Source organism: Puma concolor, chromosome B3 (assembly GCF_028749965.1).
Source record: "Puma concolor isolate L17-30 chromosome B3, mPumCon1.1.hap2, whole genome shotgun sequence".
Classification (NCBI taxonomy): domain Eukaryota; kingdom Metazoa; phylum Chordata; class Mammalia; order Carnivora; family Felidae; genus Puma; species Puma concolor.
Window position 1 is genome coordinate 129,117,420 of NC_141672.1, and position 13,450 is coordinate 129,130,869.

Genomic DNA, 13,450 nt, shown 5'->3' on the forward strand with positions numbered 1-13,450 from the left:
GATAAGGTCACTTACTCCCAGGGCTGGTGGCACCCTTGGTCCCTCCATGAAACTAGTAGCCAGTATTATCGTGGACCATGTCAATCACCTGGCATGGTGGTATCCTACTTTGCCAGGTTGAGTCCAGAGCCTGCTTACAGACTCCTCTCCCAAACCAATTGTAAGGAGAGGTTTTGGAAACCCTTCCTCAAAGTCCTTGAGACTCCAGGTCCTTGGTAGTTCTTTTATCACATAGACTGACCTACAGGCCTCAAAAACTAAAAATCATTGATTTTTTTAGTCTGCATCCCTTAGCAAAATAGGCCTTTTTAAAGAACAGCTTTTTTTTTTTTTTTTATGAGGACAGCTTTAGGCCCAGTCTCATTGTCATGTGGCCTATAGGACTGACATTTTATACTCTGTTTTATCTGCATTATATCAACTTCTTGCAACAATAACAAAAGGTAAACCCATTAACTACTTCTGCCCCAAATCCAGTCACTGGATGTGAATGAACTGTTTTCTGGCTCAACTACAAATCCTGCCCGCATCCTCAATCTTCTTTGGTATCTGTTCTTGAGGGTTCTCCTGGGAAATAGGTCTCTGGAATCACATCGTTACTTTTTCTTAAACTTTAGAGTTATAAAAGCTTCCAAGCAATTTTTAAGAAAGGAAAAAAGAAGGAAACTGTTCCTTCACAATCTGTATTTTGAATTATCAGCTATCTGATATTAGCAATATACAATTTTAATCTGTGTCAAACCCATCTATTTCAGGAGTTTTCTCTCTAGCTAGCTAGGTATTGTAGTGACAACCCAATTCCCTTTAGCAAAGAAAACAGATGAGAGCAGGGGTCTAGATCTAACCCACTTTAAAAAGTTTGGTTATTTTCAGTTATTAACATTATGCCCCTTTACCACAGAGGCAACAAAAGACTAATTTGGTGATCATGATGGTTTGCAATCTGGTTATAAAATTTATATCTCAATCCCATAAAGTATAAAACATATAGCAATAAAAGGTGTGGAATATAAAAAACTTACTTTTGAGTTGCTAACAGGTTGAGAACAGGTTCTCAACCAAGGGTGATTTTGCCCCCAGAAACCATGTGGCAATGTCTGGAGATATTTTTGGTTGTCACAACTGGAAGGTGCCACTGGCAGCTAGTGGTCAGGGATGATGCTAAATATTCCACAATGAGAAGGACAGTCTACCACAATAAACAAGCACCCAACCCAAAATGTCAATAGTGTTAAAATGGAGAAACACTGTTTTGTTGTTGTTGTTTCTTTGTTTTTTTTAAATGCTAGGGCATTAGAAAGCTTGTGAAAATTTTTGATGTTTAAGTAGAAAACAATTTTTAACTTTTGTAATTCCCGACCTGAAAACTAGGCAGGGACAATGGTGAGAAAGTCAACATCCAAAAAGTTTCTTTTTTATTCTCTAATCTCTGTCATATAAATAATTTAAAATAAAAAACCATAGCATTAAGTGGTACACACTATTTTAAAAAGGATATGAAATATGGTCTGCGACTGAATTTTCACTTTAAATCATGCTGAATAATGGACAGAGAAGACAATACAAGTTTAAAATCACATTACCGCAGAATCCCATCTTCATGAGTTGAATTAGGCAGGACGCCATCAGATGGACTGACAGGTAAATCCACGTCTGGCTGTCCAACTTGAGCGTATACAGGCTTTGGTTCTAAAAGAAAGAAAATTTAAAAATCGTGCAAGAATCACTTTATTAAAAACTAGAATAATGTAAGCAGTCAGGAAAATATTCAAACAATAAAGAGTCCACAAAATACATGTAAAAATTCATCAGCAAAATATAAGCTCAGAGAAATTGGTAAGGAACATATATACTATATATACGTTAAAGCACAGAGTACAGTTACAAATTCTGATGTCTTTACACCAAGTATGCTGTTAGGTTCTGAAAAATCCTCTGGGGGAGGAGGGGAGAGGTAGATGAGGAAAAGGAGAACAAGACAGAATCACTACATTTCTCTCAGACTGTCAAAGCAGCCATCTTTCTTCACTGTGGTAAAATTTGTTTTTAAATAACCACATTCTTTGCCACTAAACAAGCAGAGCAAAAAGATCTGAGCAAAGGAACTGAGACATGAGAAGCAAAATCTCCCAGCCTTTCAAGGAAATGGATCTAGGAGGCTTGCAGATTCTTATATCTGATCTCATACGTTTTCACAGGGTATAACTTACAGTGCTTATGAAAACATTTTCAATTGGCAAAATAACTTAAAAAAACTTATGCCAATTTTCCTAAATGAGAAGTGTTAGAGAACAACTTTACTCAATTGTGAATAGTTGTTAACTATGAATTATTTATTTTTTTCTTTTAAATTTTAGAGAGAGTAAGCATGTGGGAGGTGGGCAGAGAGAGAGAATGAATCCTAAGCAGGCTCCATGCTCAGCGTGGAGCCTGATACGGAGCTCGATCCCACAACCCTGGGATCATGACCTGAGCTGAAATCAAGAGTTGGACACTCAACTGACTGAGCCACTCAGGCACCCCAACTATGAATAATTTCTATCCAGAAATTTTTTTTAAAAATTCATGAAAGCCTACTGATTCATGCCAACATTATACCCATAAGGAATATTCTGGAAGTCAAATACAGAAAAATTCAAACATAGGTAGTAGCAGAAGTAGGAGTAATAGTAGTAATAGAAATAACAATCATCACAATCAAGAAAGCATCTTTAAGTCTTCTATAAATTCTGACAATTATTTTATTTAGTCTGACTGCAAATGTTTTCCGAATGTAGTATTTTGCTAGGCTTACCTGGAAGAGTGGGTGCTTGTTTCTCATTTCTTTCAACTACAACTTCTTCTGTTTTAGGTGTATGATCATCCGCATGCTTTACAGGAGTTGAGACAGCCCCAGGTTTAGAAATTCTCTCTTCCTCTCTGCTCCGGAGACTACACATTGGTAAAATTTAAAAAAAAAGAAAAAACTTATAAGCATAAAGATGATTGTGAAATCATTTGTAGGAGTATAGTGTAAGAACAGCCAAGCAAACTTTGAAAAACAATGACACTCTAACAGTTATCAAAATACTATAAAAACCTAATAATGAAAACTAGAGTAGTACAGATCAAAGTAACAAAATAGAAAATGGAGTAATCTATCCACAGTAGTAAAATTTATTAATGAAGTGGCAGCCCCAAGCTGTCAGAAAAAAGCATGCTATTTAATGAATGCTGTTAGGACAAATGTCTACAGATTTAGAAATATTAGATCTCTATGCATATCAATGACAAAAATACAATTTCAGATGGAACAAACTCCAAACCATAATATATTTCTTAAATATCTGTATCATCAAAAATAGAGGACTGTTAAAGTTCAAGGCACAAAATCCCTCATATATCAACAGCAGTGATTACATAAGAAGTTAAAAAGGATGTAAATAATTAAAATATAGTATATATTTTTTTTGGTTGAACCAAATGAAATGGGGTTTAAAACAACTAAAAAGTTCAAACTGAATAAATTTCATAGTTTGAAAGAACATGTGTAATGAGTTCAATATTAAGATTTATATACTGACCTAACAACACATACAAGAATTTGATATTTAGAACATATAAGGAACTATGAATCAGTTTAAAAGAGACAACTGAGGAAAAAATGAGTAGCAGGAAGGGACAATTCAGAAAAAATATACAAATAACAATAAACATGAAAATACGTTCACCTTCACAAGTAACTAGGAGAACGCACATTAAAGTAACTTGAAATCATCTTCTCATGAGAGTTTTCACAATAACATCAACTGTAAGGAGGGACATGGAGATACACTCATACAAGGATGGTAAAGTAAGTGTAAATAAGTATAACTACTTGAGGGCAAAATGGAAGTCATTTATCAAAACAGAAAATGCAAACATGCAATAACCTGCAATCTGACTTCTAGGTTTATCCTAGAGAAATACATACATGTCCAAGAACACATTTTGTTTTTGTTTTTTTGTCCAAGAACACATTTTAAGAATATTTATTATGTTATCAGTTGTAATAGCAACAAATAATTTGTGTCTTTAACTACTCTATACCACACACTGAAATAGAACAGTCTCTAACTTAATTTTCTTCAAACTTTTTATGGAAAATTCCAAACATATCTAATAACACAGAAAACAGTATCATAAAAATACCATGTATTTCAAAAATTTTCAACATTCTATCAGAAATTCAATCTGAAGCTAACAGTACCTTAACACCCAAACCATGACAATGATGGGACAGAGAAAACAATAAATATTTTCAATTATGAGTGGAGGAAAAAATTCTAAATAAAATACTAGCTAAGGGGATGTACTATGTAGTAAAAGATTATTCTACAATGACCATAGCAGGGTTATTTCACAAGTATATGGCTAGTTTAACATTAGGAATTTATCACAGAATTCATTATGACATCTAAATATTACAAGAAAAAACTATCAAACAGGCATGTGAAAACATGCAACAGCCATTCCTAATAAAAACCACAAATAAAGCAAAGATACTGGAAATACAATTAATTATGAGACTAGTTCCCAAAATCAAGAATTAATACCATATTAGATAGGGAAATGCTGAATGTATTTACACCAAAATCAGTAACAACACAGTGATACCTGCCAATACTATCGTTATTTACCACTATTTTGAAGACTCAGATGATATAATCATGAGATAGATGATTGGCTTGAAATATTGGGGAGAATTTTAGTGAGTATAAAAGAATACTATAAAAATTATATAAAGAGAATTATAATTACATTTTAATTTTTAAAAAATCAACTATTTTCCTCAATGTCCTCTACAATCAGAAGAAAATGAGGGGCGCCAGGGTGGCTCAGTCAGTTGGGCGGCTGACTTTGGCTCAGGTCATGATCTCCTGGTTCGTGAGTTTGAGCCCCGCGTTGGGCTCTGTGCTGAGAGCTCAGAGCCTGGAGCCTGCTTGGGATTCTTTGTCCCTCCTCTCTCTCTGCTCCTCCCCCACTCGTGCTAGGTCTTGCCCTGTCTCTCAAAAATAAATGTAAAAAATAAAATTAAAAAAAAAAAGAAAGAAGACAATGAAAAGGAAAAAATATGCCAGCACCAACAGCATTAAAAACTGTAAAACTCCTAGATAAAACCTGCGCAATCTTAGATTGGGGGAGATCTCCCTAAATGTGATAAACATTCAAAAACCATAAAGATGAAAATATTTCACTATTAAAAATGGTTTTATTTTTATTTTTTTATTATTAAAAAAATTTTTTTTAATGTTTATTTCTGAGACAGAGACAGAGCATGAGTGGGGTAGGGGCAGAGAGAGAAGGAGACACAGAATCTGAAGCAGGCTCCAGGCTCTGAGCTGTCAGCACAGAGCCCAATGCAGGGCTCAAAATCACAAACCATGAGATCATGATCTGAGCCGAAGTCGGTCACTCAACTGGCTGAGGCGCCCCAATTAAAAATGTTAAAATTAAAAACTGACCAGGCGCCCCAATTAAAAATGTTTAATTGCACAGGAAAAGATATAAAGATTTATATTTGCAACACACTCACCAAAAGAGCTACTACTAGCTGATGGAAAATGAAAAAGAACAATATAACAGAAAATGAGCAACAGAAATTAACCTCGCAATTTACGAGGATGCAATACTATGGTCAATAATCTCATAAAAAGATGCTCAGCTCTGCTACTAATCTGGAAACCATCAATTTAAAATAAGGAGTTGCCAAGGCGCCTGGTTGGCTCAGTCGGTTAAGTGTCCGATTTCGGCTCAGGTCATGATCTCAGGGTTCCTAAGTTCGAGCTCTGCACTGGGCTCTGTGCTGACAGCTCTGAGCCTGAGCCTGCTTCAGATTCTGTGTCTCCCTCTCTCTCTGCCCCTCCCTCATTCTCACTCTGTCTCTGTCTCAAAAATAAACATTAAACATTTTTTTTTAAAAATAAAATACGGAGTTGCCAATTTACAATGATCAGATAGGTAAACATGGAATTCTGAGAAATAAACAAGTGTAGTCTCAAATATTACTCTTGGAAAGTCATCTGGCATCATCCGTGAAAATTTAAAAGTAATACCAACACACTCTTTAATGACTTCAGAAATAAAAAGCTAGTATATGAAATCATGGACAAAGATGCTTATGCAACATTGATTGCACAGGCAAAGACCTAGAAACAGAATTTCCATAATATGTAAAATTTCTCATCAAAAGAATAAGCTGGAAGGATGGTCACATTGTATTGTTAAGTAAAATTAGCTAGCTAGAAAATAATGTGCAGAGTGTGACCTTTTTTAATTATTAAAAACACAAACTCTATATGATGCTAAATAAATTACGCAGAAATATGGAGAAAGGCTTAATTCAAGAGGAGTGGGAAGTAGGTGAGGTAGAATAGACCTATTTTACTTGTTCTAATTAAGCATACATTGCACAGAGTCAGGCGTGGGGCTCGAACCCAAGGACCAGGAGATCATGACCTGAGCCAAAATTGGACGCCTAACCAACTAAGCAACCCAGATACCCCAATTTTTAAGTCTAACTTTAAACAAAGAATTTGGTTCTATTAATGCATACTATTAGCAGTCTTATGAAGAAAATGTTTCTTACCTGTTACCCTTCTGAAAGGATAAAACATAAGCACTTTTCACAGTTTCTATTTTCACAGTCAATTATTCTGTGGGGGTGTACTTTTAGTTTTAAATTACTATGAGCTGCATGGAGGTAAACAGTCTTTTAGGCAAAACTATAAAAGTCAAGGTATTTTTAAATCATAAAAGGTCAAAATTTTTAGCCACAGCTTAGGTAATAAAATCTCACAATTAATCCAAGAATAAATAAGCACAATTAAGCTTTATCCCCAAAGTGCTCTAGGTACCTCAGAATGTAAAGGGCCTTACAAAACAGAAGATTCCCCTTACATTCTTTGCATAAAATATGCAAACTGTTATAAATATATACATTTTAAAGAAAAAGAATGAGATTAAAGAATGCATAATTTTAATAGTTCTATAGACTTACTGCTCTGTAACAAGCAAACTTTAAATTGCTTTAAAAAGATCTAAAAACATTTACAATTGATTTTATTTCTTCGAACTTAAACTTTCTAAATTGAAAAAGACTGATACTAATGATAACTCCCATCCTGACTGAGTTATAACCTTCTGATGGAAACCTCCTCCATGATGATAACTAGAAGGGTGTCAATTGTTGTGCTCTTGCCCCATCACATAAAACTGCTAGCATTTTCATCTTGCCTAATTTCCATACTGTACTGACCACCACCTTTATTTTTCCTCTAACACAACTGTTATGAATTAAATAACATTTCAGATAGATAGAATTCATATTCTATTAAATTTTTCATAACTAATACTTGGGAGAATCACTGCTCTTTTTAGTGCATTTCTGTTATCTACCAAAAGATGGAGGCATTATTCAATAATACATGCAGAGTAGGAGCAGCACTGTTAGCAGGATTATAAAGCAAATCATCTATGTTAACTGTAAATTTTCTAGAATCTGTATTAAATAAAGTGAGATAAAATCAATTAACACATTTTACTTATTAACCCATTACATCCAAATATTATTTCATTATGTAATCAACATAAATTATTAGAGGTAATTTACATCTTTTTTTTGTCATTAAAAACCAATGTGTTATTTCAAACTTAACAATACATCTCAATTTGGACTGGCCACATTTCAAATGCTCAGTAGCCACATGTGGCTAGCAGCAACGACACTGGGCAATGCAGACGCATGGTTATGGTACAGAATCATCAAATTTTCCAATCATTTGAAAAGTTCTATTATGAGATGTGACCACTAAGTCTATTGCAAGACAAAAACCAAATTTAGACACCCCAGATTAGTTTACAATCAGTGGCAGTTATTGAAAGAAACTGGTAAAGCTGTGACAATTAAAAGAAAATATACTTTCCTCAAATCTTCCATACAGGACACTACCATGGCTCTGAAATGGTTATCTAAGTTTTATAAAACATTTTTTTTTTTTTTTTTTTTGCTATTATGAGGAAGGCTATCTTTATACAAAAAACATTTTTGTCCTGAGTCAGAGTCATGTTTATCTACACACTCTGGCTCCAAGTAGCCTAGACAGACATTTCAACATTCTACCTTAAGATCCTTTTTTAAATTTTTTTTTTTTTAATGTTTATTTATTTGTGAGAGAAAGAGAGAGACAGAGCACGAGCAGGGAAGGGTCAGAGACAAAGGGAGATACAGAATTTGAAGCAGGCTCCAGGCTCCAAGCAGTCAGCACAGAGTCCGATGCGGGGCTTGAACTCACAAACCCACAAACCGTGAGATCATGACCTGAGCCGAAGTCAGATGCTTAACCAACTGAGCCACCCAGGCGCCCCTGGACCTGAAGATCCTCTTAAGAGCATTTTTGTTTTCTCCTGGAGGGTAGGATATGGGGTTTATTTTCTGCATTTTTCATTTGTACATCAATCTAATGGTAGTGATCCCCTGGTCTAGAAATTTTGGGTTGATTAAAAACCCTATGGAAGACAGCTGTTAGACAAAGTGAAACAGTCTCTGAAGAGCTTTTACAGTTCACGTAAATGAACTCATTGTAAACAGAGCCTTCTTTAAGTCTTACCCAGTTAACTGTGTAAATAGGGTGGCAGACTAACATACACACTGTCAGATCAGCAAGGAGCAACAACTTGTTTTAAGTGAAAAACTTCAGGTGTAAAATCACAACTGTTAAGGCCTATGGGCAGAGGGCAGAGGACAGGCAGCTTGGTCAGGGGCTCCCCCTGTGGGTTCTGGGGTGTGTCTCCTCAGCAGGCCCCTCCAGCACATAGTAGCAGTCAGCAGTTTCCCCCAGTGACTCCCTAGGATAGTTGTGTGCAAGGTCTCTATATAATAAGACACTTGCCCATGAACTCCTTTTCCAAACATTTTGGAGGGAAAATTTCCCTGCCCAGTTCTTCTGAGAACACACCACAGCCAAATTCTCTGCCATTCAGTAAGCCATGGGTGTGCACTCTCCAAGCAGGCTGGCTCTCACCCTAGGGATGGGTGGGGGAGCCTCTTCCTTGGGCACTCCATATTAGCACCAGGGGTAGTGGCTGCTCCTCACACCCGATTCTGATATTTAGAGTTCTCTCAGCTTCTTACTAGCTAATCCTTTGTTACTCCAATCCTTTTCTATTTAATCTATTTACATTAAACTTGCTAGGTTCACTCCAAGCTTGACTTGCTGTCTTGATTGGACCCTGTCTGACAAAACATGCCAGATGGCCCATTCTTCATGAAGCTTTCTTTCATACTTCTGGCTCCCAAACACCTTCCCAAATGACTGTTCAGTAATGCCTTATTTTAAAAATTACCTTAATATAGGAAATAAACTTGAGGGTGAACAGTCACTCCAGTAAAACATCCTTTTATCACACCAATTCCAAATTCCCATTACATACTATATGACTCATCCTAAAAAATGAAGTTATACTTTCTTTTCAGAAACTCATTTATTGCATAAAGGGAGGCAAGACCTTCAGAACTTAGGATGAAAACAAAAAACTAGGTACTAATTCCTTTAGAGGCTACTGGACTATCTCAGCCATAATTAACAATAAAGACATGTTAAGAAACTAACCTAACCATACCCCACAGTTTTTCTCCATTGACAGAATAGGTCAGCATGGAGGGTTGGAAGACACCTGAGAAAGAAAAACTAAAGGCACACTCAAATCATTCTGACTATTTAGAATGCTGCAACCACTGTTAATTTTCTAAATTTTATATGGAAACAAATAGGTATTTATACATTGCAGTTCCTCCTTCATAGCAATAAAAAAAAAAATTGATGATCTCTCTCTGCATGGCACATACAGAATTCTAGGGATGACAAAGGCAGAGAGACGCAGAGAAGAGACTCTAACCTGGTCCTGGAATACAGAAATTAAGGGTAGTATGCCGAGAAATAGTTACTTTATACCAATTTTGCCATATTTATAAGCTAATTTCCCACAACTTAAGTTTATTCTTTACACACTATAATCTACTTTCTAGAAATACATGTGTGTGTGTATATGCTTTTGAAGAAAATCTGAGTATCTATATTGCTCATTTTGGCAAATGGCTTTTAGGTAATAATCCAGATACTTATTTTTATAAAGTTTATCATTTTGTACAGAGTTTCTCTCCCATCTTACATGTTCATTTATTATGATGATGACTAACCCAGTGCATCTGATTTCAGACAGTATGATTTTTGCAGAAATGTGTAATTTTTAATAATGAGAAAGACTAAGAAAGAGCTTTTTAAAATTTAAGGATAGCTTTGTTAGGCCATCTTTGGTGGTATAATGATTATCAGGTACTTAGATTAATATTTAGAGTCAAACAATCTTCTGACTGAGTGGAATGTCTGGTTGATTTATTTATTTATTTATTTATTTATTTCAACGTTTATTTATTTTTGGGACAGAGAGAGACAGAGCATGAACGGGGGAGGGGCAGAGAGAGAGGGAGACACAGAATAGGAAACAGGCTCCAGGCTCTGAGCCATCAGCCCAGAGCCTGACGCGGGGCTCGAACTCACAGACCGCGAGATCGTGACCTGGCTGAAGTCGGACGCTTAACCGACTGCGCCACCCAGGCGCCCCTGTCTGGTTGATTTATAACAAGGGATCAATGTTGCAACACTCTCTTCATTTTTTACTAAGGTTCTCTCCCAAGGACAAGAGAAGATCGTTATCTGGAAGTAAGATTTTTCATTCATTTACTATTTTTAATACGTTACCAAGTGGAGAGTCTATTTTTAAATATCATATTTTATGTTTTATATTGTACTTGTGTAAGAGCTGATGAACAAAATTCATACTTTTACTTTTTAAATTGTGGGATCAAGTATAATATTTAAGCTTGCTTTTATGCCATTAGATTCATATTCTCTTAGGAGTTAAAATTATTCAGCAATCATTGATGAGCACACATATTATTACACTTGGGTTGCTAGTTAATTACTAGAGAAGTGCATCAACTATGGTCTTCCCTTGGCCTGGTCTCCTTAGAAAGCATACCAAAAACAAAACTTCAGATTGGAATTTTAACCTGGTAACCTAAAATTCCCAAGGACTGAAAACAAGTTGGCTCTTATTTAAGTAACAGAAGTTCAGGATGGGTCATCAATATTCCACTCATTTCGAAACATTAGACAAAGAATCTCAGCAAAACAACAAACAAAACAAAACAAAACAAAACAAAACCCAAAAACCCCAAAACCAATTCAAGTAATAAACAACTTCTTAAAAAACTTTCACATTTTCTCTCATGAAACAATTTTTTCCAAAACAGAAGAAAATACTTCTTAGAACTCCAATCACTGTCTCCTTTACTCTTGTGATCCAGCATCCAGCTGTTATTCCAACAAGTTGAGAAACGGCACGTTATTTCTTATTCTACAATAATCTTCATCTGGAGGGCTCTTTCTTACTCATTTCAAGATGAGGTCACTTTAGAGAAGCCTTCTTCTCTGATCATGTTATCTAATATCGTCCCCTCCGCCTTCACTATCGTACTACCCTCATTTTCTTTATAGTACTTACCACTAATGGAATAATTTCCATTAGTCTGATGGAAAGTGAAATGTATTTTTCAAACTTACTTATCTGCTTTTTTCACTCTGATATAAGCCTAAAGCTCTAGGACAGCAGGGATCTTGCCTAGTTTGTTGAGGGAAAATTTATAACCATATACTGATAACATATACATGGTATCAATAAATATATAATATGGTAAGAATCAGCAGGATAATGTCAAAATTACTGGCAAAAAAAAGATCTTTCAACATTCACTCTACTGTAGAAAGTTCACTGTGCTGCATCAACTCACAACCAACTCCCTTAGTCCAGCTGGAAGGCATAGAATCCACGGGAAAGAAGTGATCAATTAATTTCATTGAGATACTTCAAGAATTATCTTTCTACCTGGCCCTTTCTATCTTTCACAGAGGAGAAACCAAAAACAAACAAATAAACATGAAGGACTTCAAATGAAAAATAAAGCAGTACTTATACCAAATTAATTGCCAATATTATCACATGTAAATCTTGTCCTGAATAAAGCATCTATTAAATTGGAGATAATAAAACGTTTTTAAAGAACTAAAACCAAAGATCAGAAAACAAAATCCGAAATTCGCTAATCAGAAAATGGGCACTTCTCCACATTTTACAATAGTAAAAAAAAAAAAAATGTACAACTGATACATGTAAATGTCTCAATAACTTTTAGCCAACTGGCAAAGTTCCAGAGAACCAAGCAGTATCTGAAAGAGACTATATATTCTAGAATTAAAGAATATTTACAGTCCTCTAGAATCAAATAAAATAATTATGGAAGATAACGGAAAATGTAAAATATGTAAAAAAAGATCTTTAAAAGTCAATACTTCTCTAAGGTATTTAAGTGGATACATTATATGCCCTATTTGCATAGGTATTAGGATTTATTGGCACTCTTGGAGAAACAGATCATGAGCTCAATTCAACCCTGTATAGTCAAAGGCTGACAGAAAAGGTGGACTGTATAGGTAAAAGGTTTTTATCCCAAATATATCAGCTTAATGGGGCTCAACACTTGGATTTGTCTACAAATTTCTCATTTGTAAAATTCAATTTTACTATCACATATTTACTATATCATAACCCATTATCAATACTGATACCACTAACTTTCAGAATTTAGGGGGAGCATTTTCTCTCAGGAGAAATAATGAATAAAGAGAATATTTGAAAATTTTACAAAGTTTCAATCTTTTTAAGACACTGCTTGCAAGTACCTCAAAAGCAACCATTTTTATAAAATGAATATGCTAACTATAAATTAAACCTTTTCTATTTGTTATAATACATTCCCTAAAAACTTTAGACAACTTAGGCCTTAAATAAACTTAGTTTATGGAATGACTGAGTCTAATATAAAACATAATCTTTATAATCCAAATGTTCCACAATTCAACATTATTTTAATTAGTCTCCGCTTTTACTACAGTAGAATTTTTTCAATACTGAACCTGCTTATGATAATCAGTAGCAGCACAGTCACCTTTATTATAAAGCTGATAGAACAGAACAAAAAAGGTAAACATATGTTGTCACTCTAGGGAGAAAAATCATAAAATGGATTGGTGTAATTAAATGTTAGTAGGGACAGTAAACTATATGACCAAAGAGAGGCTTAGAACATACCCTGCAAATCAAATACTCAGTTATGTAGGGACCACAGTGAGATCAGTGAAAAGAATCTTCTCTGTGAGAGCTACCTTGTGAGCATGAAACAGTGGCACAAGTTTTGGGCTCTCTCAGTATCCCGAGTTCCTAGAACAAGTCTTGGCCCAGAAGGGGCTCTGAAACATCACTGAATAAAATATAAAACAAACCTGGCAACACGCATCAAGATGTAAGAAAATCA

General features: G+C 35.1%; 1 protein-coding gene across 5 annotated transcripts in view; it reads right to left on the reverse strand.

Annotated features, from left to right (window-relative positions):
• The window catches only part of TJP1 (tight junction protein 1), a 249,209-nt gene that overhangs the window by 35,587 nt on the left and 200,172 nt on the right, over positions 1–13,450 (reverse strand). For all 5 annotated transcript variants that reach the window (XM_086711385.1, XM_086711384.1, XM_086711382.1 and 2 more), the window contains 2 exons: positions 2,795–2,931; positions 1,584–1,689 (listed from right to left, as the gene is read on the reverse strand). In XM_086711385.1, the coding sequence (XP_086567511.1) occupies positions 1,584–1,689; positions 2,795–2,931 (243 nt within the window). The remainder of the gene's footprint in view (positions 1–1,583; positions 1,690–2,794; positions 2,932–13,450) is intronic.